At 53.7% G+C, this 21,347-nt stretch overlaps 1 protein-coding gene across 11 annotated transcripts in view; it reads left to right on the top strand.

Moving 5' to 3' along the window:
* Window positions 1-20,932, top strand: part of ATP2B4 (ATPase plasma membrane Ca2+ transporting 4) — an 87,976-nt gene extending 67,044 nt beyond the window's left edge. For 8 of the 11 annotated variants that reach the window (XM_075055503.1, XM_075055496.1, XM_075055500.1 and 5 more), the window contains 14 exons: window positions 1,570-1,731; window positions 1,853-2,067; window positions 2,159-2,401; window positions 2,522-2,763; window positions 3,076-3,310; window positions 4,484-4,663; window positions 4,946-5,033; window positions 5,180-5,286; window positions 7,191-7,382; window positions 7,486-7,699; window positions 8,144-8,355; window positions 8,718-8,825; window positions 9,202-9,384; window positions 17,309-20,932. In XM_075055503.1, coding sequence (XP_074911604.1) covers window positions 1,570-1,731; window positions 1,853-2,067; window positions 2,159-2,401; window positions 2,522-2,763; window positions 3,076-3,310; window positions 4,484-4,663; window positions 4,946-5,033; window positions 5,180-5,286; window positions 7,191-7,382; window positions 7,486-7,699; window positions 8,144-8,355; window positions 8,718-8,825; window positions 9,202-9,384; window positions 17,309-17,614 — 2,687 coding nt within the window. In that variant the 3' untranslated portion in view covers window positions 17,615-20,932. Of the gene's footprint in view, window positions 1-1,569; window positions 1,732-1,852; window positions 2,068-2,158; window positions 2,402-2,521; window positions 2,764-3,075; window positions 3,311-4,483; window positions 4,664-4,945; window positions 5,034-5,179; window positions 5,287-7,190; window positions 7,383-7,485; window positions 7,700-8,143; window positions 8,356-8,717; window positions 8,826-9,201; window positions 9,385-11,780; window positions 11,974-17,308 lie in introns of all 11 variants that reach the window. The other 3 variants (XM_075055506.1, XM_075055504.1, XM_075055507.1) reach the window with 2 other exon arrangements.
* The last annotated feature ends 415 nt before the right edge of the window (window positions 20,933-21,347 follow it).

Below are 21,347 nucleotides of genomic sequence, written 5' to 3'. Positions count from 1 at the left end.
CTCCTTCCTTCCTTCCTTCCTTCTTCTCATCAGTCTGTGCTCTTTGCTGCTCCGGCGGGACTCTCGCCTCGTTGTCCTGGGAGAGGGTGCAATGGTCCTGCAGCCGGTGGCCCTGGCACGGCATCGTGGTGCCCTCTGACACCCCACCACGGGGCTGTGCGTAGCTGGGATGGGGCTGGCCGGCTTCCCCTGTGGTCACGTTACCCCTGTGTGGGGCAAAGCCTTTGTGCAGGGAGGACAGGGCTCTTCCAGCAGCCTGGACCATTGGCAGAGCATCCCTTTCTCAGAGCAGACTTCACGTTGACATGAGCTGCAGCTGTGACCTGGTGGCTCTGAAGCCCTTGTGCCCATCAGAAGCCATCCCTTGGCAGGGTTTGTGTTTGGGCACAGCTGGGGGAGAGATGTAGGTCCCTTCCGGCTGTTCGTGGGATGAAATGTCCCATGGGGCCTGGCCAATGCGACGGTTGCACCCTCTCCTCCCATGGCCTCGACTCCGTGAGCGTCTCCTCGCCAGTGTTTCTCACACTGTTCTTTGCAGGCTGTGGAGGAAGCCCATTTCTGCACCTCTCTCTCCACCTCTCTCTCTCTTTCTCTTTCCTCTCAGCAGTTTGAGTTTCCCTCCTTCCCGTCAGACTGTGTCCGGGTGCTTGTTTTGTCCGTGTCGGGTCTGTTGTAACCGTGGAGGTGTCCGATGTGGAGCAGCCGCGAGCTCCGGGGTGTCTCGAGGCATCGAGCGGCGGCAGCTAGGAGGGGACAGGTCCCGGGGCGGCCATGGGCAGCTATGGGGCCACTGCTGCTCCTCCAGCCCCGACGGCTGAGGAAGAGCTTCTCTGGGGGGTTCCCACCCTCTTCCCATCCCTCTCCAAAACTTCCAGCTGACCCAGGTCTTCCCGGCACAGACCTTCAGCTGGACTAGACCAATTATAGCAACTGAAAGCCTGGCTGTCTCAGGTCCTAAAAACATGATGGATGGCTCAGGGCTGGGATTCAAGGAGCTGGCTTTACTCCTCTTCAATCTCCATCCAAATTTCTAACCGTCCCCCTCCATCTCACCCCCTCAGTCACTCCCCTGGCAAGTGATTCCTGCTGAGCTGCCCACAGGGTACTGCAGAGGTGGCACTGGGAGGGAGTGGGGATGCTCCTCAGGGGACTGGGGGGACCAGAGCCTCTCTGGGGTCAGCCCAAAGTGCTCCCCATCTGCTGCAGGGTGTAAAGCAGCCCCCAGGGGAGGCTAGAAGAGACCTGCCTCCACCCCAAAGCCTGGCCAGAGGGTTTCTTGCAGCGCGGCCTTAGAGGTGTGACCGGTGCAGGGGTCACATCGCCAGTGTCAGCTCTGAGGATCCTTTATCCGTGGGGCTGGGGTAGATGGCAGAAAACTGCCCTGTAGAGAGGTGGCAGGGCCCTGGGACACAAGGTTTCCATGTGCTCGGATGCGTGTGTCGTCGGGAATGGTTCTTGTTCTGGGTTTTCTCTCTCTCTCCCACCACCATCTTTCTCAGTGGTGTCCTACAGGTTTTCCTGGTCTCTCTCCTATTCACACGTGGTGTCTTATTTTGCCCTGGGCTGTAGCTAAAACTCAGGATGGTGTGGCCTTAGAGATCCAGCCCCTGAAGAGCCAGGAAGGGGTGGAAAATGAGGAGAAGGAGAAGAAGAAGGTGAAGGTGCCCAAGAAGGAGAAGTCTGTGCTGCAAGGGAAGCTGACGCGCCTGGCGGTCCAGATCGGGAAGGCGGGTGAGTGGCAGTGGCCTGGCACAAGCTGTCACCCCAGAGCTCTCGCTGGAAGTGGCATGGTGAGAAGGGGCTGTCCCCTTCCCCTGCGTCCCCTCACCTGCCACTCTGCCTCTTCCCCCAGGGCTGATCATGTCGGCCATCACGGTCATCATCTTGGTGCTGTACTTTGTGATCGACACGTTTGGGGTGCAGGGACGGCCCTGGCTGGCAGAGTGCACTCCCATTTACATCCAATACTTTGTCAAGTTCTTCATCATCGGTGTCACTGTGTTGGTGGTGGCTGTGCCCGAAGGGCTTCCGCTGGCAGTCACCATCTCCCTGGCCTACTCTGTGAAGGTGAGACCACGATACAGCGGGGTCGCTGGGGGCTTGATGGGGAAATTCAGGCTTTTTGCTCTGACCTTCCTGGTCATGGTGCTTGTTGCAGAAAATGATGAAGGACAACAACCTTGTGAGACACTTGGACGCATGTGAGACCATGGGCAATGCCACCGCCATCTGTTCGGACAAGACAGGCACACTTACCATGAACCGCATGACTGTGGTGCAGGCTTACGTGGGGGATACCCACTACCGCCAGATCCCTGACCCCGAAGCCATCCTGCCCAAGATCTTGGACCTCATAGTCAACGGTGTCGCCATCAACTCTGCCTACACGTCCAAGATCCTGGTGAGTTGGAGAACCACAACCTCATGTCTTCTGGCCTTCCCAGCGTTGGCCATCCCTGCAGCTCCCACCCTACCATACTGAGGTTTGACATTGCTTTTTCTTTCCCTTCTTTCCCTCCAGCCACCTGAGAAGGAAGGGGGGCTGCCCCGGCAAGTGGGGAACAAGACTGAGTGTGCCCTGCTTGGTTTTGTGCTGGACCTGAAGCAGGATTACCAGGCTGTGCGGAACGAGGTGCCAGAGGAGAAGCTCTACAAGGTCTACACCTTCAACTCGGTGCGCAAGTCCATGAGCACGGTGCTGAAGAATGGCAATGGCGGCTTCCGCATGTACAGCAAGGGAGCTTCCGAGATCATCCTCCGCAAGTAACTGTCCTCCCTTGCTGTGCTGGTCCTCTCCCCATCACATGGGCTTTAGGCTCTCGATGCACCACGGAGCTGTTTTGGGGGGCCGTGGGGTGAAGGGTGCCCAGCCGCTGTGAAGTGGGGAGGTGACTGTCAGAGGTGCTGTCATGCAAAGTGTTTAACTCTTTTAGGGTGGCTTTTGTAAAGCTGTAGGGAGCTGTGGGTAAGGGGGATGCCCCTGTTTTGCAGATGGGGAACCTGGGTGAGGAGATAGCTGAGCCAGCAGTGCGTGCCACTGCCCGTCTCCCTCACCCTCCATCCTGGTCCTGTTAGGTGCACCAGGATCCTGGACAAGAATGGTGACCCCCGGGTGTTCAAGGTGAAGGACCGGGATGAGATGGTGAAGAAGGTGATAGAGCCCATGGCCTGCCACGGGCTGCGGACCATCTGCCTGGCTTTCCGTGACTTCCCTGCTGACGCTGAGCCGGACTGGGACAGCGAGAATGAGATCCTGTCTGATCTGACCTGCATCGCTGTGGTTGGGATAGAGGACCCTGTGCGGCCAGAGGTACAGAACCCCAGCTCTGCCTTGGCTATCCTCCACCCCAGCCCTGTTCCTGGGCCAGGAGCCCCTTTGCCTGTTGCTCAGGACTACAAGCCCCTTATGAAAGCACGAGCACCTCCTCTGCATCCATCTCTGAAGTGCCCCACGCTACCAGCTCTCTGCTGCTGGCATTTTTCTCCCATATCTGGACAAAATGACCTGGTGGCAGAGTGTTTCCACCCAGACATTCCCCCCAACTACTCTGTGCGCAAGCCAGACTGGTTCTGGTTGAAAGGTGCATGGTGACACCCTGTAGGGGTGACAAAGGGGTGCTGGAGAGGGACAGGGCTGATCTAGCTCATTCCTCCCTCACTGCTTGCTGCCCCGCTCTGCCTCCGCCATGGGGGTGACGGGCAGGCAGCTGAGCTAATGCAATAAGCCCTCCAAAACCTGCCTCTTGATTACATTTTGGAGCTTGCCCCTGCGCTTCTGCCTTACTTGCATCTTTCCTGATTAGATGTTCAAGTATCTGGGTTTGGGAATTGCATTACAGATGCCCTGTCTGCACTGGCTCTGGAGGCCATTGATTCAATTTGCTAATTTCTCACTAATATCCTCTTCCCCCACCGCTCCGTAATAGATAAACCCATTAGTGCAGCAACGTGCTGCTGGAGCAGTGCGGGGGGGCGGATGAAATGCCCCCATTTTGATGGATTGCCTGGCCATGCCTCGGTGCACAGCACCGTGGCATGACGGGGAGAAGGCAGTGAGGTTGCCTTCCTCTTGGGGCAGGGGCTGGAAGATCTCATGCTGTCTGTGCTGGAGAAGTTGCCCCGGACATGCATCCAAGTCTGGCTGGAGCCACGGCGAGGACAGGAGGCTGTGGTGCAGGAGCAGCCGGCAGTGAGAAGGGGCAGGCATCCTCTCTGGTCCCTGCTGGATTCCCCCTGCACCCCAGGGAGAAATGACTGGGCTGCTTCTTGCCAGGGGGGGTTTCAGATCAGCATCTCGTCCCCAGTGTGAGCACTGAGCTGAGTTGTGGGTGGATGCAGGTTCCTGACTCCACCAGGGCCCTTTCCAGATCCTTTTAGGGAGGATGGGAGAGGAGCTGCTTGACTCCCAGGATAGCCAGTGCCAAACCTGAGCGCCTTGCCTGCCTGCCTGCCCCCCCACCCTAACTCTGTCCTTGTCCCCCAGGTGCCAGACGCCATCCTGAAGTGCCAGCGTGCGGGGATCACTGTCCGGATGGTGACGGGGGACAACATCAACACCGCCCGTGCCATCGCCACCAAGTGTGGCATCCTGCTGCCAGGAGAGGACTTCTTGTGCCTGGAGGGGAAGGAGTTCAACCGGCTCATCCGCAACGAGAAGGGAGAGGTGGGAGAGCAGCCCTGGGTCCTGCTCTGCAGCGGGTGTGGGTGGCCTCTCCTACAGCCCCAGCAGCGTAAGGCGCTGAATCCCGCTGGGTTTTCCTCCTCTCCTTGGGTAAACGCAGCCGGTCCTGCTGCTTGCTGGGATCCTGAGCCAGCGCAGCCACAGGGGTGTCTGGGTGCTTGGAGGCGAAGGCGCTGTCCTGTCTCAGTTGGGGTTTGCTCTCCGGTGGGGCAGAAGGTTTCTGGGGGGGTCCCTTCCCTTTCACACATGTGCCTTGTCCTGCAGGTAGAACAGGAGCAGCTGGATAAGATCTGGCCCAAGCTGCGTGTGCTGGCCCGCTCCTCTCCGACAGATAAACACACGCTCGTGAAAGGTGAGTGCCTGTCAGCTCCCCCAGCTGCTACCTCTCACCAAAGTGTCTCTTTCTGCTCTGCCTGGGTTCTTTTGCAGCATAATCCATGCTGGGAGCCTGCCCTTGGGGAGGGCTTATTTTCTCTGAACTGCTTGTCTCCATTTCAGGAATTATCGACAGCACTGTTGGTGACCAGAGGCAGGTGGTGGCCGTGACCGGGGACGGGACCAACGATGGCCCAGCTTTGAAGAAAGCCGACGTTGGGTTTGCCATGGTATGGACGGGCGGTGGGTTTTCCCTGGGGTTGGCCTTCACTCTCTGGGATGAGAAACTAAATGGCACACGCTTGGTTGTTCTCAACACTGAAATTATTTCTGGACTGGTGAAACTCTTTTCCAAATCTACAGGATGCCTTCAAAAGAAAAAAGAAACTTTCTTTGGAGGTTTGATTTAATTCTCATGAACTTTATAGGACTGTTAGCACGAGATTGATGGGAAGCAATCCTCTGACAGCCTGGCTTAGGGCTGGGCTCCTCTGTCCCACCTGCAGGGACCACGTCAAGCTGAAGGTGATGCAGCACTTGCAGAGCACCCAGAGCAGGGACCTGCCTAACCCCAGTTTCTGCACTGTGGGGTCCAGGAGAGCCGTGGGAACGCAGTAACTCGGTTTGGTTTACCCCTGCAGTTCTTCACCCAGGCTCGTAACGGGCAGCCCAGGCTCCAAGTGCGGTGCTGGCACTGACCTGGGGAGTTTATTTATGGTGAAGAACTCTTATCTCCTGCTTTGCTGCTCTTCTTTGCCCTGTCTGAAAGCAGGAGGAAAATAAACCTGTTGGTTTTAACAGGTTTCCTGTGAATTGTTTAAGTTTAGGTACGTGAACAGGAGCTAGCTGCTGGGTGGGGCCTTATGAGCCCGTGTAGGGAGCTTTGAGCAAATGAGAAATTTTTGGGGAGTAGAGGTTTTTAGGAAGGTGTTAGACATCCAAGTGCAATTCTGGAGCCTTTGGAACAAACAGCAGAAGGTAGTCTGTCTTCTCTTGGGGACTGTACAGCAGGGCTCCCTGCCCCCATGTGCAGGATCAAACCCTGGCCAGGCATGGGGCTTCGCTGCAGGGTTGGCACCGGGGCTGCGCTGCCCTTGGATCTCCAGAGAGTGGGGAACAAACAGCACATGCGATAGCTCTGTCCAGCTGCCTCCGAAGCTCATGCTCAGCAACAGCCGGAGGATTCCCGTCTGAGATGGGTCTTGCAAATCTCAGGAGGGCTTCTCCGGGAAAGCACCATGGAACCAGCTGGTTTCGGGCATTGCTGCAGCGCATTTAATAACTGCAAAGCGAGCGCCTCTGTGTGCCGGCGGTGAGAAACGCAGCGAGCCCAGGTCCTTGGGAGCAAACTGCATCTTTCTGAGATGCTGCAGGGACCACATCAAGCTGAAGGTGATGCAGCACTTGCAGAGCACCCAGAGCAGGGACCTGCCTAGCCCCAGTTTCTGCACTGTGGGGTCCAGGAGAGCCGTGGGAACGCAGTAACTCGGTTTGGTTTACCCCTGCAGTTCTTCACCCAGGCTTGTAACGGGCAGCCCAGGCTCCAAGTGCAGTGCTGGCACTGACTTGGGGAGTTTATTTATGGTGAAGAACTCTTATCTTGCTCCTCCTTTTGGGAGGCTGTGGGCAGCCCTGCTTGCTGCGGGACTGCCGTCCACCCCGGACAGGGCAGAAGGCACCAGGAGGGTGCCGGGACTGTGGGCTGTTGAGCTCTCTCTCTCTCGTTTTGGGGGTCCCAACCCTCACTTGCAGCAGAGATGCCCAGCCAGGGATGCCCATGTTCCCTGACATAAGGAGGAAGCCGTGCTTATAAGCTGTTTTCCAGCTTTGCTGTGTTGTGGCCCCTGTCTGGGGCATGCACAGCAACAGGCTGTAAAACTGTGCTGACTTGGAGTCCCACTCTGGAGCTGAGCTGGTGTCCATCCTTGAAGGCTTTGCTGCTTTGGAGCCTCTCTTGGGCACATCAGCACAACTGCAGCAGGACTCGCTGTCAAATGCAGGACTGGCACCAGCTCCTCTGGCTCCAGTGGATTTTTGTCCCAGGACAGTTTCCAGGAAGAAGCGGAACCAGGCAGCCAGCAAGCGTGGACCTTGCTCCGTGACTCACCCCATTGCTTTCTCCCTGGTCCTCAAGGGCATCGCAGGCACGGATGTGGCGAAGGAGGCTTCGGACATCATCCTGACGGATGACAACTTCACCAGCATCGTCAAGGCAGTGATGTGGGGACGCAACGTCTACGACAGCATCTCCAAGTTCCTGCAGTTCCAGCTGACTGTTAACGTCGTGGCCGTCATTGTGGCCTTCACGGGCGCCTGCATCACGCAGGTATGGGGCTGCTGGGCTCAGCAGGAGGGCTGAGGCTCCTGCAAAACAAGGAGTGAAGGGAGGGCGGTTTTGGTGGTGTGACGTGTTCTCCCCCCCTCTGCAGGACTCTCCCCTGAAGGCTGTCCAGATGCTGTGGGTGAACCTGATCATGGACACCTTTGCCTCCTTAGCCCTGGCCACAGAGCCTCCGTCCGAGTCCCTGCTGCTGCGCAAGCCGTATGGCCGCAACAAGCCACTCATCTCCCGCACCATGATGAAGAACATCCTGGGGCACGCGGTGTACCAGCTAACTATCATTTTCACGCTGCTTTTTGCGGGTGAGCTTTGAGGCCCCAAGAAATGGTAGGGGGAAAAGGAAAGGGGCAGAGTCTGAGCCCTGCCTCGCAAGCCACCTTTCCTCACCAGTGTTGGGGACACTTGTTCTCAGCTGTCAGTCGGTGACCTCACGGTGGCCAGGACAGAGCTTATTTAATAATGGATTGGAAGCAGAGGAGTCATAAGGAGAGGATTTGTTGCTCTAGAGCTTGCTGGGTGCAGAGACAGTTTTAGCCAGGGAAGCAGCTTTTCAACATTTTTAAGGAAATAAGGGTGCAGTGGGGCTAAAATGGGGGACTCCAGCTGGGTCAAGGGATCTTCAGCAAGAGCCTGGGATGCTAATTCCACCTGCAGTGGTGTGGAGCAGAAGTAAGGAGCAGGATCTAATCTTCTCCTCTTTTCTGTGCCCTTCCCCATCCCCTCCCCAAAACCCCTTGTCTGCTTAGGGGAGAAGTTTTTTGACATCGACAGTGGCCGAAATGCCCCGCTCCACTCCCCGCCCACTGAGCACTACACCATTGTCTTCAACACCTTTGTCATGATGCAGTTATTCAATGAGATCAACGCACGCAAGATCCACGGGGAGAGGAATGTCTTCGAGTCCATCTACCGCAACCCTATCTTCTGCACGGTGGTGCTGGGGACATTTGCAGCTCAGGTGAAGCTGCGGGAATAAGATGGTGGGGCCGGGAGGGGACCATGCCACAGGTGGGACCTGTGTCTGCTGCAGTCACTGCCCACAGCTCTGTTCTGTCTCCTTATTCTCCTCCAGCAGCTTCTTGGTGACACAAAACCTGAATATCGGGGTCTAGAGTGTGTTGGGAGATGCCAGAGCTGTCCAGGCAATGTGGCTCTGATGTCCTGTAAAGTTAGTAGCCTAGATGTGAGATCCTTTCTCATCTCATGATCCCAGGGAGGGAGGAAAAGATGTGTGGCCCTAGGGGACCTTTTCATCCCATGGCTGTGCTACAGAGCCCTGGGAGCTCCCCAGTGTGTGACTTGTTCTCTCCTGTGCTGTAGATCATCATTGTGGAGTTTGGTGGGAAGCCGTTCAGCTGCTCCGGGCTCACCCTGAGCCAGTGGTTCTGGTGTATTTTTATCGGAGTGGGAGAGCTCCTCTGGGGCCAGGTAAGAGCCAGTCTGAAAAACATATCATGTGCCTCCATGCCACAGCGTGCTCGCAGCCCAACCTGCCTCTCCCTTCCTGCTGCCTCACTGCCCTTGTTCTCCCCGGTATTTATTCAAGGAAGCTTTGGAAGGGCACTCCCTTCAAAAGTACCAAGCCAGCAGTGAGGAGAGGAGGTTGCTAATCTACTCCTCATTCCCACCCTGCTCGCACTGGGGCACATCCAGCGGTGGCATGTCTCGGCTGCCTTTGGCATCTCTCAGCTGAGTCCCTAGCAGCTCACTGCAGGAATGCTCCCTCTTGGTCAAGGCTGGTGGTGGGCTCCGTGCTGCCAGAGCCTGCAGGCTAAGGAGCTGCTCTCTCCCTGCCTCTCCCCAGCTGATCTGCACTGTCCCAACCAGCCACCTGAAGTTCCTGAAAGAAGCTGGGCATGGCATCACCAAGGAGGAGATCCCAGAGGAGGAACTGCCTGAAGACGTGGATGAGATCGACCATGCCGAAATGGAGCTGCGGCGCGGGCAGATCCTGTGGTTCAGGGGTCTCAACAGGATACAGACGCAGGTACTGTGAGGCAGTGGGTACTGTGGGGCTCTTCCTTCTCTCTCTCTTTCTTTCTCTTTCTTTCTCTCCAGGGGCTGTCTGGAAAGAGGTGACGGCTGCTGCTCGGAGGATGCCATCACCTCCTGGGCTAGACTTCTCCCACCACCTGTGCCTTTCTGGGTCTGCCCTGGTTGGGGAACCAGGACAGCCTGGCTTTTGGGGACAGCTCAGGGTGGGGGGAGGCACTGGTCTGTTCTGATGCAGAGCACGGTGTCCTGCAGCCTGAGGCCAAGCTGGTCTGCAGGAGGCTGGATGCACTGCTGATGGGCACCTTGTGCAGCAGAGGAGGGCGCTCGGAAGCTGGGGGGGGCCATGGAGCCACCCGGACTCTTACCGAGTTGTGCAGCGAACGGGTCAGCATTGAAGCTGCTCTTGGTCACTGCTGGGATGCCGCCTCCAGTGGGGAATGTGCCCAGGAGGGATCTGCCAGCACGAGACCCTCTCCGGTCTTGCTCCTCTGCTGCTCTCTGTCCTTCCTGGTGGCCCTTTGGCCAAGGGCTCTTGCCACCCCTCCCTGCCACCTCTCCAGGCTCCTCACCTGGAGCTCTCGGCCCCACAGCACAGAAGGGGAGGAGAATCTACCTGTTAATATGATTTTCACATCAGCTGTTTCTCCCTGACTTGTTTTTTCCTGAAAGAGTGTTTTGGTTTTTTTTAGCCCCCCAGACTGCTGGCTGGGCAGGGCAGGGAGAGCTCCCTGCAGAGAAGTCACTCCCCCTTGTCTTTCCTTGAGGCCTGGGCAGAGCTGCCCCATGGAAGAAAGCTGTAGGTCCTCAGTGGCCCCTGGCATTCAGGGCTGCTGCGTTACCTTTCGTTCCTCCTCCTCTGGGTCTCTGACAAATGGACATAACCAAAATGGCCCAGACACAGGGACTGGAGTGAGCACAGCAGCCATGTTGTGCCATGTTAACTTTGCTTCTCCTCTGTGAGATGTTGCCTTGATGGTTTCAAGGCGAGGTTCAGCCTTGATTCCCTGCCCGTTGCGAGTGGTGAGGGGCAGCCGGGCTCTTCTGGGGCCCCAGGGCAGCGCTGGTTGCTGGCGCTGCTGCGGGGGGCTGAGCTGCCTGCTCAGTCTGGTTCATTCACATGAAAGATGTGCTGGGAGCCCAGGGCTGTTTCGGATGCAGTCCAGACGTGTTGGAGGTCTGGTAGGTATGGACGGCTGTAGTACCAGTGGCCAGGCGTGCTGCTGGGGCTAAGCCTGGAGCCTCTGAGGTATCTCCCTGCAGTCGTGGTGGACCTGGGCTGAAACGAGCTCTTGCTCTCGCAGCATAAACGCTCCTGGACACTGGCATGTCCTGGTGTCTCTTTAGCAACTCCTTTCCTGGCTGTGGTGCCCTGTGCATCAAGCAGAACAGCCGGCAGGTCCAACTCGAGCGTCTTGAGGCTTCTGTCCGACTCGTGTCTTAAGCGAGAGCACGGGGCTCTTCCCCGTGGGCCAGCCTGGTGTGCTGGGGAAGAGTCCCTCTGTGGAGGGAGATCAAACTGGGGAAGGAGCGAAGCAGTGTGTAAAATACCTCCAGGGTGAGCTAGAGCTGCACAAGGGTCTGGAGGAGGTGTCCCTTCCTGAGGAGCTGTGCAGCCAAGGTGGGCAAGCCGGGGTGGTGCAGGGCTGTGCGCTCTGCCGGCGGGCTGGCTGGCACGGTGCTGGGGACAGGCCAGCTGCAAAGTGTCTGGGAAGCCACGCTGGCACCTGGATGCTGCTCGGTGCACATCCACAGAGCAACTGTGGCCCACCACCAAGGGTGCTTCCTTGCTGCATCCCTGCCCGCCCCTACCAGCTCTGCTTCTGAGCCCGGTGCAGAGCCCTGAGCTTGGGAGAGAGGCTGAAATGTCTTCCAGCATGGCCGGCTGCCATGGGAGCTGCGGGCACATGGTGCGTCCCAGGATTCAGCCCCCAAGGTGTACGTCCCGTGGGGCTGAGGGACCCAGAAGCCCTTTCCCAGTGCAGTTTTCTGGACCACCGGCTGCCAGCTCGCACCTCTGCCCACCCTCTCTCTTTCTCTGCTCCTCCTGCAGATTGTCGGGATAACCTAAGGTGTTTCCTCTATCGCTCCCTCCCACCGCAGTCTCTTTCTTGGTGGTGGGATAAACCCTGCCCCTCTCGCACCTGCGAGAGTGGGGCAGAGTCTGGAAGCCGACCTCTCCTCTGCTCCCAGAAACACCAGCTGAACCCGGTGTGGGTTTACGGGAGAGTGGGGTGGGGGGGCTCTCTCCTCCCTCCTCCCCACCTCTCTGCCCTCCTTCTTCCTTCCTGTCTGTGTGTGTCTGCCCAACCTCCCTGCTCCCCTCCATCCCCGACCCCTCTCCCTGTCTCTGGCCGGGGCAACGCTATCTCACTCTCTGGTTCTTTGCAGATGGACGTAGTTTACACATTCCAGACCGGCGCCTCCTCTTTGCAGGGAGCCCTCAGGAGACAGCCTTCCATCGTGAGCCAGCACCACGATGTAAAAAATGTTTCTAGCCCAACCCATGTAGCTCTTTCCTCCGTCAATTCCACTCCCACCACTTCTGCTGTTGCTGCTGCTGCTGCATCTCCTCCTGCGGGCAGTGAGTGATAGTCTATTACAATGCATGACTTCTAATAACCACAGAGAGCACCTGCACCAACCTAACCCAGCCTGTTCTCTCTCCCTCTAAACCTTGACTCGCACCCTGATTTCCAAAATGAAGGATGGGGCGGGAAAGCGTTTAAAAAAAATAGTTTTTATGCTGTTGCATCTTTAACAAGTTTATGATACTTTCTGGTCCTTTCCCCTGCCCCCCCCCTTCCTTGTTGCTTCCTACATTTTTACCTCTTCTCCTCCTTTGCAGGACTGATGTATGAGTCCACCCTCCTGAGGGGTGCAAAAATGGGCAGTTCTTGTTAAAAGAACTGTGTTCATAAGCAAGTAAAAGCATTGCTGTGAAAAGGGCATGCTGTACCCAAAAGCTGCCGTTTCTTTCTGATGCAGCCCTGCTCAGCCCCAGGATGCCCCAGGCGGGCAGGGATGGGCAGAGGCATTGCTTTACCAGAGCTGTAAATCTGTTTTGGAGGCAGAGTGGCCACTCGGACCTTCCCACAGCGGTTAGTGTGCTACTGGGATCGGCTGAGCTGCAGTAATGGGTTGCCTGTGTGCTCTCTGCCTCTTGCAGGCATGTGAGAAGGGCTGTTTGCTCCTGCCTTGGTTGGGAGGCTGGACGGTGCGTGAGAGCAGCCGGTTACCATGGCTCAGCTGGCCGGTGGTGACGCATCGGAGCTGCTCGGAGCCGCTCACCTGCAGCTCAGCCTGCTGTTTCAGAGCTGGCTTGTAAGCAAGCAGCCTCTCCTGTCCCGCCTGTGAACTTGCATGCTGTGCAAGACAGAGCTGAGCGAGCCTGTGCACTTAAGCGTGCTCTTTGCTGCCCTGGAGCTCTGCAGGGATGGCACAGGGCTCTGCTGGTCCCTCCTTGTAGCCGGAGCATTGCTGCCTAGTTGCAGTGGTTCATGGGTGCCCGGCTTGTTCTGCACACGCTGGTTCTCAGTGTATGCAGAGACAGGCGACTCTGCATGCAAATGGAGATGGAAAACACGGCCCTGCTGAATATCAGTGGCAAAGCTGGATCCTGGATCTAACTGTGGGTTTCCAGACCAAAGAAAAGCCCTCTCTGGTGCAGTGCCCCTCTCTGTGTTCATTGTGAGCTGCGTATACTGGCTTGTGAGCACGTGAGTGTGAATTCTCTCTGCAGGGCTGTGCCAGGCTATGAGTAGGTAGTGTATCTTTCCTGGATAATTGGCTTTTTTTATTGCACAGTCATTTTCCGTGTTCTCCTCTTATTAAAGAAATACCCTTGGTGACTTTTTGAATAGCTTTCAGTCTCCACTGTTTATGCACTGTGGGAGAGAAGAGAGAATTTCTGATAATCTTGTTTTCTCTCTATTTAGCTGACACTGATGCTTGAATTTTATTTTGTTTAACCCCAGTGTTTCTGAAGCAGCGCAGCTGCCTTCTGTTCCCGACTGCATCTGTGCACCACCAAGACTTTCTAATCGGAAGAAAACCTGTTTAGAGGGGTCTCAGGGTAGTGGGTTTGGGTGGACAAGACCAAAATGCAGGGGTTTTTTGCAGTCTGTGGATGAATATTCTCCCTGATTTGCAGCAAGGGAATAGATAACTTGGATAGCTTGTGCCCTTCCAGGCAGCAAACAACTTTACCAGAAGCTAACCCAGGTTGCTAAGTCTTCCCTCTGTTTTCTGCCTAGGCTTCTCTCTATTTCCCTCTGCTGCTTCCCTTCCCTCTCTCTCAAAGCTCCAGTTCCCTCCATATGGATTAATGGTGTCCCTCTGTCTTCCACTGCACTTCTGTGGGATGAGTTCTCCAGGGCTGGACCTCGGCAGCCCCGCCTGCTGTGCCTCTGTTTGGGTGATGGAGGAGAGGGAGGTCTCAGGAATGACTCTCAAGACATGGTTTGCAGAGCTGAGTGGGTCTCCCTTGGGGGTTTTGCCATGGTTTGAGGGAGCTGGGCAAAGCAAACCAAGGGTCAGTGGTGGAGCTGATGCTGGCTTCATGCAGAAGGTGTAATTTCCATCTCCATGTGAGCAGTGGGGCTTGCCCAGCACATTGTGGTGCTGCAGTGATGGTGTGAAATGAGAATAAATTTTAAGCTTGGAGGTTATGCAGGTTGCAAAGGTTTCAGGTGGAGAGGAGGTGTGAGCCTGACCATGGGCAGGGAGGGAGGTAGGCTTTCAGCTTGGTTGAGGAGGATTTAATTTTTGTTTGTACTGCCTGGCTCATTCAAAACACATTTCCTTGCTGTTAAGTTCCTTTGACAAAGGAACAGCTGAATTAATTTCACAGCAGTTGCTGACAGAGATGGTTAAATCAAAGTAAGAAAATCTGAGGAAAGCTGCAGCAGAAGAATATTGGTGGAGCTGAAAGCAGCGATGTGGTAGATAGGGTCTGGGCTCACCAATGCATGTGGTAGTAGGGCAGGGAGGGCTTCTGTGAAGCTACTCCTTCCTCTGAGTCTGTACTAGACTGACCACCTAGTTGCTTTGGCAGTCACCTAGGCTCTCGTTAGCTTGGTTGGGTTGGTTATACTTGGTTTAGTTGGTTTTGTACACTGTATTTTAGGGGTCAGTGCTTGCAGTTGCTGTTCTCAAGATGTTGATGGTGTGACAGATTATCAGTCTTGGTAGAAGGTGGCCTGCTTGGGGATCTCGCTTCTCCTGTGCATTCACACTAAACACTGAATTTATCCAGGATCTTACTGTGGTCATTAGTGCAGCAAACACAGCTCTGAATTTCTGGTCCCAGCTACATAAACTTTCCATTTTTGCAGGCCAGCTGGTACACCAGCATCATGGCGGGGGTACCTGGCCCACGCTCATCCCCTCATGAGTGTCTCTCATCCAGCTCACATGTGCGTGCCGGTCTGTGTGTGTGTGTAGAAGAGCTGGCTTGTTTGTTTCTAGCTGGGATGTGCTGAGCCTGTGCCAGGGGGATGCCACGTTGCTGCCCCATGTGGTGCAGCACCATCTTACTGAGCCAGATGGAGAGCAGACACAGAAGGGCATCCCTTGTGAGAGGGGAACCCTGGAACATCTTGCAGGTAAAATCTCCAGGGTTCCAGGCACAAGACTCTTCTCTGAGTAAGTTCTCTTGTCTGGTTTTGTGAGTGCTGTTTGTGCTGAGACCAAAGATCCCTACGAGGCTCTCGCTGGCTGTGCTGGTTGGTGACTTCCCTCCTAGTCTGCCTGTGTACCAGACCGAGGTGGACAGTTTAACCCAGCTCATCTCACCAGGAAGAGGGGTGTCATGTCTGTTCACCCACCAGATCTGCAGCCCATTCGCAAAGAAGTGGCAGAACACACTTATATCTTTATTTGCCTCATCAGCTTGCAAGGGGATATCTGAATCATTCTCCCTCCAGCAGCTCTGCATGTTCTCTGCTCCCTCAGCCGGCAGCTGAGTGACAGGGGGGCTCTCCAGGGTGTAGCATAGGGATGCTGTGGAGGAGCACCCCTTTTGTGGGGTCTGTGGATCTCCTCCCTTTTGTGCCCCAGCTTCAGGGGCAAGAGACAGAGCAGGACGACTGCCACTGCTACAGGGAGGTGTTACCAACTTTCCCGCTGTGCCTAGCATTGCTGAACGAAGTCTCATGGTGGTCTGGAGGAACTTCCTTTAGAGAGGAGGAGTTGAGCAGATCTTCTGGTCCCAAATGAACTCTGCTTAACAGAACAAAGACTTCCATTGCTTCCATAAAACATGTGAGACCTTTTACGAGATGCTTGGTCCCTGCTGACAACTTTTGTCCGTAGCTTTCTCCTCTATAAAGGGAGGAAATGGCCCAGTTCCCAGCTGACTGGGAGGGTGCCATGAACCAGGAGAGTGCTGGTGTGACCTGCTGCAGCAGGATGGGGGGACCTCTGGAGAGAGGCAAGCTGCTGGCTCTGGCCTGAAAGAGTCAGCAGAGAGAGCATCAGTGTAAGACACACTGGAGCAACTTGAGGGATGCTTTGGAGGGCACTGTGTGGTGGGTAGCTCTCGGCTTTGCAGTAAAAGGCAAAGCCACGTGTGTGATTTCACCTGGTCCTCTAAGACTTGGGAGACCTTCAGCTGCTCGGTTTGTTGGCTCTGCTTCAAAAGCCCACATATTGCATCGCTCTCCTTCAGTTTATGCCTTTTGACATCTTTCGAGTGATTATAGCCCTGAGTCATCCGCGAGAGCTGGAGCGCTCTGCCGCACCCGAGGTGCACATGTTGGTTGTCTCATGCATGCCAGCGTCTGCACTGGGGTGGAGAGATCTGCTGCAGCCTCACGGCGCTGCCGCCTCCGGCCCCTTCCTTCATTTGCTGGATCTGATGCTTGTCACCCATCCGACCCAACAACGGTGACTTGGCTGCAAGGGAGGGCAAGAGCTGGAAGGGTTCAAGGCTGGATTTCCAGAGGAACTGGAGGGAGCAGTGAATCTACTGCTAGCCACCATCCAGGCTTGTTTCCAGACCTCTCCCTTCCAGTGCAATGGAGGTAGCAGAGTCATACCCTGGTTGTCCAAACCGGCCTTTGGATCTGCTTGTAACACACTGAGGCTGGCTTTTGGTGGTACTGACAGCCTGTGGGTTTCACAGAAGCGGTGTGTGGCTGAGCTTTCTAGCAAAGTTTGAGATCGTTTTTCATGCAGAGCATCCAAAAGAATAGGTGCCTTTAGAAAATGCTGGGTCTTCTTCAGCACATCAGTGTAGGGAAGGATCCAGAGGTCCAGCCCGGGATCCAGGTGGCAGCCATGTGGGGAAACTCGCACAGATCTGGCTTCCTTCTTGCATGTTTAGCTGGGTCTGGTTGTACTGGTCATGGCATCACTTGGACCTACTGCTTCACATGGGCCTGAAAAGTTTGTGACACCTTTTTAAAGCCCATTCCTTTCCATAGGTCTAAAAATGAAATAGAACACACACATTGCTCCCACAGTAGAGTTTTTTGCCTTGAAGTAAACCCGCTGTTTGTCTAACCCACCTCTTTTTTGAGTTGTACTTCCACTTTTTTGTCCTTGTTTATACACACAGATACGCGTGCGCACACGTAATGACAACTAATGTGTTTTGGCTTCCGTTCATTTGAAGTGATCTGGTTTTTTGAGTTTTTTTGTGTCTTTTCTTGCAGCTTCTGAAGTCGCCCCGTAGTTGGTTGATTCCCTGTTACGCACCTAGTGCCTGAGTCTGATCCATGTTGGCCCTCCTAGTTCACCATAGATACCTCATTTTGACTTAGCTGTCTGTTCAGTGGCGGTGACTGTTGTTGTTGTGCTTTTTGTTTTATTGTGTCTTTATTATTTATTTTTACTTTCTCCTGGGAGCTCTGGCCTCTCGTATCTGCTACTAACCCCTCTTTTGTTTATCCCCCATGCTCCTCGCCTCCTGGCAGATCAAAGTGGTGAATGCGTTCCGTAGCTCCTTGTACGAAGGCCTCGAGAAACCCGAATCCAGAAGCTCCATCCATAACTTCATGACTCACCCAGAGTTCATCCTGGAGGAAGATGAGCCTCGAACACCATTCCTTGACGGCGCTGAAGATGACCCTGAGACTGACGGACTCAAAAAGCGAGGTGGGGGTAGCCTGAGTGGATCTACATCCCTCAACAGAAATAACAATGCAGTGGACAGCGATCAAGCTGAGGTCACCGTCCCGGAGCCCGAAAGCCCCTTACACAGCTTGGAGACATCGGTTTGACCTTAGAACTTCGAACCCCCCTCCTCCTCCACCTTCGCCCCTCGCCCTGTGTGATATTGGCACCAGTAACTGATCACACACTGCGGTCACTTCGTGTCAAACTGCTCATACGTATATCATTTTGGTGGTTGTTTTTTTTTTGTTTTTGTTTTGTTTTGTTTTTTTACCATTGTTTAGCAGTGGGAACCAGAGTACCACGATGCTGGGTGTTGGGAGAGAGGCTAAGCCAAAATTGTGCATCTCCATCCCTAATTTTCAGTGGTACTCGCCCAAGTGAACCAGCCAGGTTATTTCCTCTCCGAGAGTTGGGCTCCATGCGTCTGTTGGGGGTTTTCACTTTGAAAAATGCATGTTCAAAGAAAGTTCAAATTGTTGTAGTCTTACATGCACGCTCTCAGCCTGAGGGCTGGGGTGCACTTTTGACTTTTTTTTTTTCCACTTGTGGTTTTTAGGGTTTTCTTCTAATGTTGGGGTTTGTTCTTTGCTTGTGGGATTTGCCCCCAGTAACTTCACAGTGGGAAGTGGGGGAGTTAGCACTGTAGTGCGAAAATTTAGAAAAAAAAAAACAAAAAAAACCCAGCCAGGGGGAAGTTGTTTACTCACAGGTTGATAGATACAGGGATGTACACCAGTCTTCCACCTTGAAAAATGGTACCTAGCCTTTACAGTTCCTCCTCTGTGTGTGCGCACACACTTTTCTCTCTCCGTTTCCAAAGCAGTAATTGGTAGACAAGGAATGAAGGTGACTTGGCTGTAACCTTGCTGGATGTAGAAGATTCTGATTTTTGTACAAAGCAAGGTGGAGGTGAACTGGCAGTGGAAGGGTGGTGAAGAAAAACCCCATGGTTGTGAGAAACGGGGCTCCTTCCTGGGGAGTCTTAAGAGATGCGTCTCCCCTGCTCTTGAACAGCTGTGAAACTTTTGGCGAGAGCCTTGCAAAGTTTTAATGGCTCCTGCCATCAAGAGCAGAGGGATTTTTGCTTGTTCTGGCTTGCCTGTACTGTTGGGTTAAATAAGCCTTCAGCCTTGGCGTACAAGCTCTGGTTAACTGCTGAGGAACCCCTGAGGATGCTCCAGCCATGCCCACCAGCTCTGCGCATCACTGCCAAAGCATTAGCAGGCTGAACGGAGAACAAGCATCGGGTTATTGACAGTACAGTGGGTCGACTCCTAGATCATGGCAGGGATGAGTCAGGTTGTCTCTTTAGCTAGTGGAAGGGAGGGAGGCTCCATGGCTGATGGGAGGACCCTTGATTTCCATAGCACTTCTGTAGCTGATTTGCCAGTGGAGGCAATTCCTCACAGAGGTGACAGGTTGGTTGGTTGGTTGGTTGCAGGTCTTCCAGAGAGGGTGCTGCACGGAGGCTTTGCCTCACTTGCTGCTTTTTTGAAGGTCATCCCTTCACCCTGCATGCAGCCTCACCTTGCTCTCTTGTAACCATTTGGTGAGAGTCCTGTTTTTTTGGAGCAGAGGCCCCAGCTGTCATGGACGATTTGGCTCCGAACTGACCCTCTTGTGAAGCCATGGGACTGAGCAGGAGGCAGGAGTTTGCTTTGCTTGGGCTTAGTTTCTTCCCCGTGGGCTCTTGCTGGTGCACTCCTGGTTACTGGCCCCAGGCAGGCAGGGCTGGAGGAAGCTCTGCTGCCTTCTCTCCTTCATCCTGTTTGGTTTGGTTGGAAGTAGAGAGAACCTGGTTGTAACTGGCTGTACAACATCATCGTCTTTACCCAGCCTCCATCCCTGGAAGCAGAGGGGTTTTAGCGAGAGGGTGGGCTGGCTGGTTTCTTCTTTTCTTTCCTTTAAGAACGCACAGCAGAATCTCCCGTGCCTTCTCCGAGCACTGCCTGCAGCACCGCCTGCCACGCGAGGGCCCAGTACTTTGCCAAGAAATAAGTGTTCCTTAAACGACAACACAAACCAAGTGTCTTTGTTTTGTTTCCAGCCCAGCACTGACTCGTCCCTTCCTTGGGGGGGGAGGAGGGAAGGACGAGGTTGCCCCATTCCTGCCCCAGGTAGCTGAGGAAAGGTCTTTCTCCCAGGTCTCCTGCCTCGGTGCTGGCAAAGGGGGTGAAGGCTGGGCTCCATACACTGCCAACAGCAAGAAGAAATTGCCACCACTGCCCATCTCAATTGCAAATTCAGTGTCAAGCCCCCTGCCCACGCAGACAAACCCATCACTGCCCTCCCTGTTCCTTCTTCACATGTGAGCTGAAAAAATACCGTGGGCAGGACCGGGGGGTGGGGGGATGTTTTCTTGGGGTCTACACAAGTGGTGACAGGAAAGACAAAGGGGGTGGTTGTGGGGTTTGGTTCTGTACTAAAGGTGACATTGCTTAAAAGATCACTTTTTCTATTTTAAATACTTGCAAAAAAAAAAAAAGGATGAAAATATGGTGTTCTTACAAGCTTACATAAATATTTATTAAATACTTTGAGGGGGGACACACCGATTTTTCTTTTGATATTTTTTTTAATACCTCAGACCTGTTTTAAAAAAAAAAAAAAAAAAAGAAAAGACTTAAAGCAACAAAAAGCCAACGTTGGAGGCTCTCAAAGTCACTCCCAGAAATCTGTGACTGGCAGGTTGCCACAAGGGTCTGGTTGTTCTTTAGTTGATCTATTTTTGTTGTTCTAGTTTCCATATTAGGAGGGGGAGAAATAATTATATATAAATATTATGCAAAAAATATAGTTTTCTTTAGATCAGAAACTGATATTTTTACGTCAGCCATATGTATTTTGTTTAAAGAAAAAAAAAAAATATCGAGTCCTGCGTCTGCAATGGCGCGTGACTGTGTGACGGCAGTTCAAAGTGACAGGTAATTAATTCAGTGTATCAGCGATCGGATGCCAGTCAGCTTCCTTTTCTCTGAGCAGCCATCTTTATACTAGATGTTAGTTGGATGACACAAATGTTTTTTTATATAAATTATGTTGGTATGGCTGGTTGCTTAAAGTATAAACGTTTATTGTGCATACATCCTTTCTGTAAAGTTTTTTTTTTTTTTTCTATTTAGTTTCAGTGATATACTGGCAGCAGATGACTATTGGGTTAAGTTATTGAGGACATTACAAAAGAGTTGGGGGAGACTGGTGCTCTATGCTGAAAGGCATGGTCGGCGGCACGAACTTCTGGGGACTCTCTGCAACATGCCTTGAAAGAGGGGGAGATATATATATTATTTTTTTTGCTTTGTTTGAACTGCCACGAGTGTGCACGGGGGAGAGTGCCATGCCAGACAGGAAACGAAGTCATACCCTGTGATACGTGTTAACTTGCCTTGGAATGCTTTGTTATTAAAACACTCTGAACATAATTTTGCATCCAGTTCTTAATAACAGTAGGGTCTCTGGTGGTGGTGGTGGTTTTCTGTTAAATAAATTGGCAGATTGGTACCAAAGACATTACACCACGTCCTGTGTGCATTGCTGAACAGGCATTTTTAGGCATTTGCATTATGTGATAAGGTTTCCTTTGATTTGCACAGGGGTTATACTTAATTTTCAAAGGTTTTGTGCAATAAGCTTTGAGAAAAATTTTGAAACAATCTCAAGAAGGAAAAAAACTAAACCAAATTTTAGCATGGGCAGCCTTTGGCTTTCCCTAGCTGAGAAGTAGATGTCCTGTAGTGCTCAGCCCCTTTAGAAATGCTTCTTGGGGTGACATGATGTTGGGGTGAATGGAAAAGCCCCATCCCAGATCCAGGGAGGGCACCTCCAAGATGCCATTGC

The sequence above is a fragment of the Buteo buteo genome, chromosome 23 (assembly GCF_964188355.1).
Source record: "Buteo buteo chromosome 23, bButBut1.hap1.1, whole genome shotgun sequence".
Classification (NCBI taxonomy): domain Eukaryota; kingdom Metazoa; phylum Chordata; class Aves; order Accipitriformes; family Accipitridae; genus Buteo; species Buteo buteo.
The sequence above is the reverse complement of the archived record's forward strand: the minus strand, read 5'-3'. Positions and strand labels throughout refer to the sequence as shown.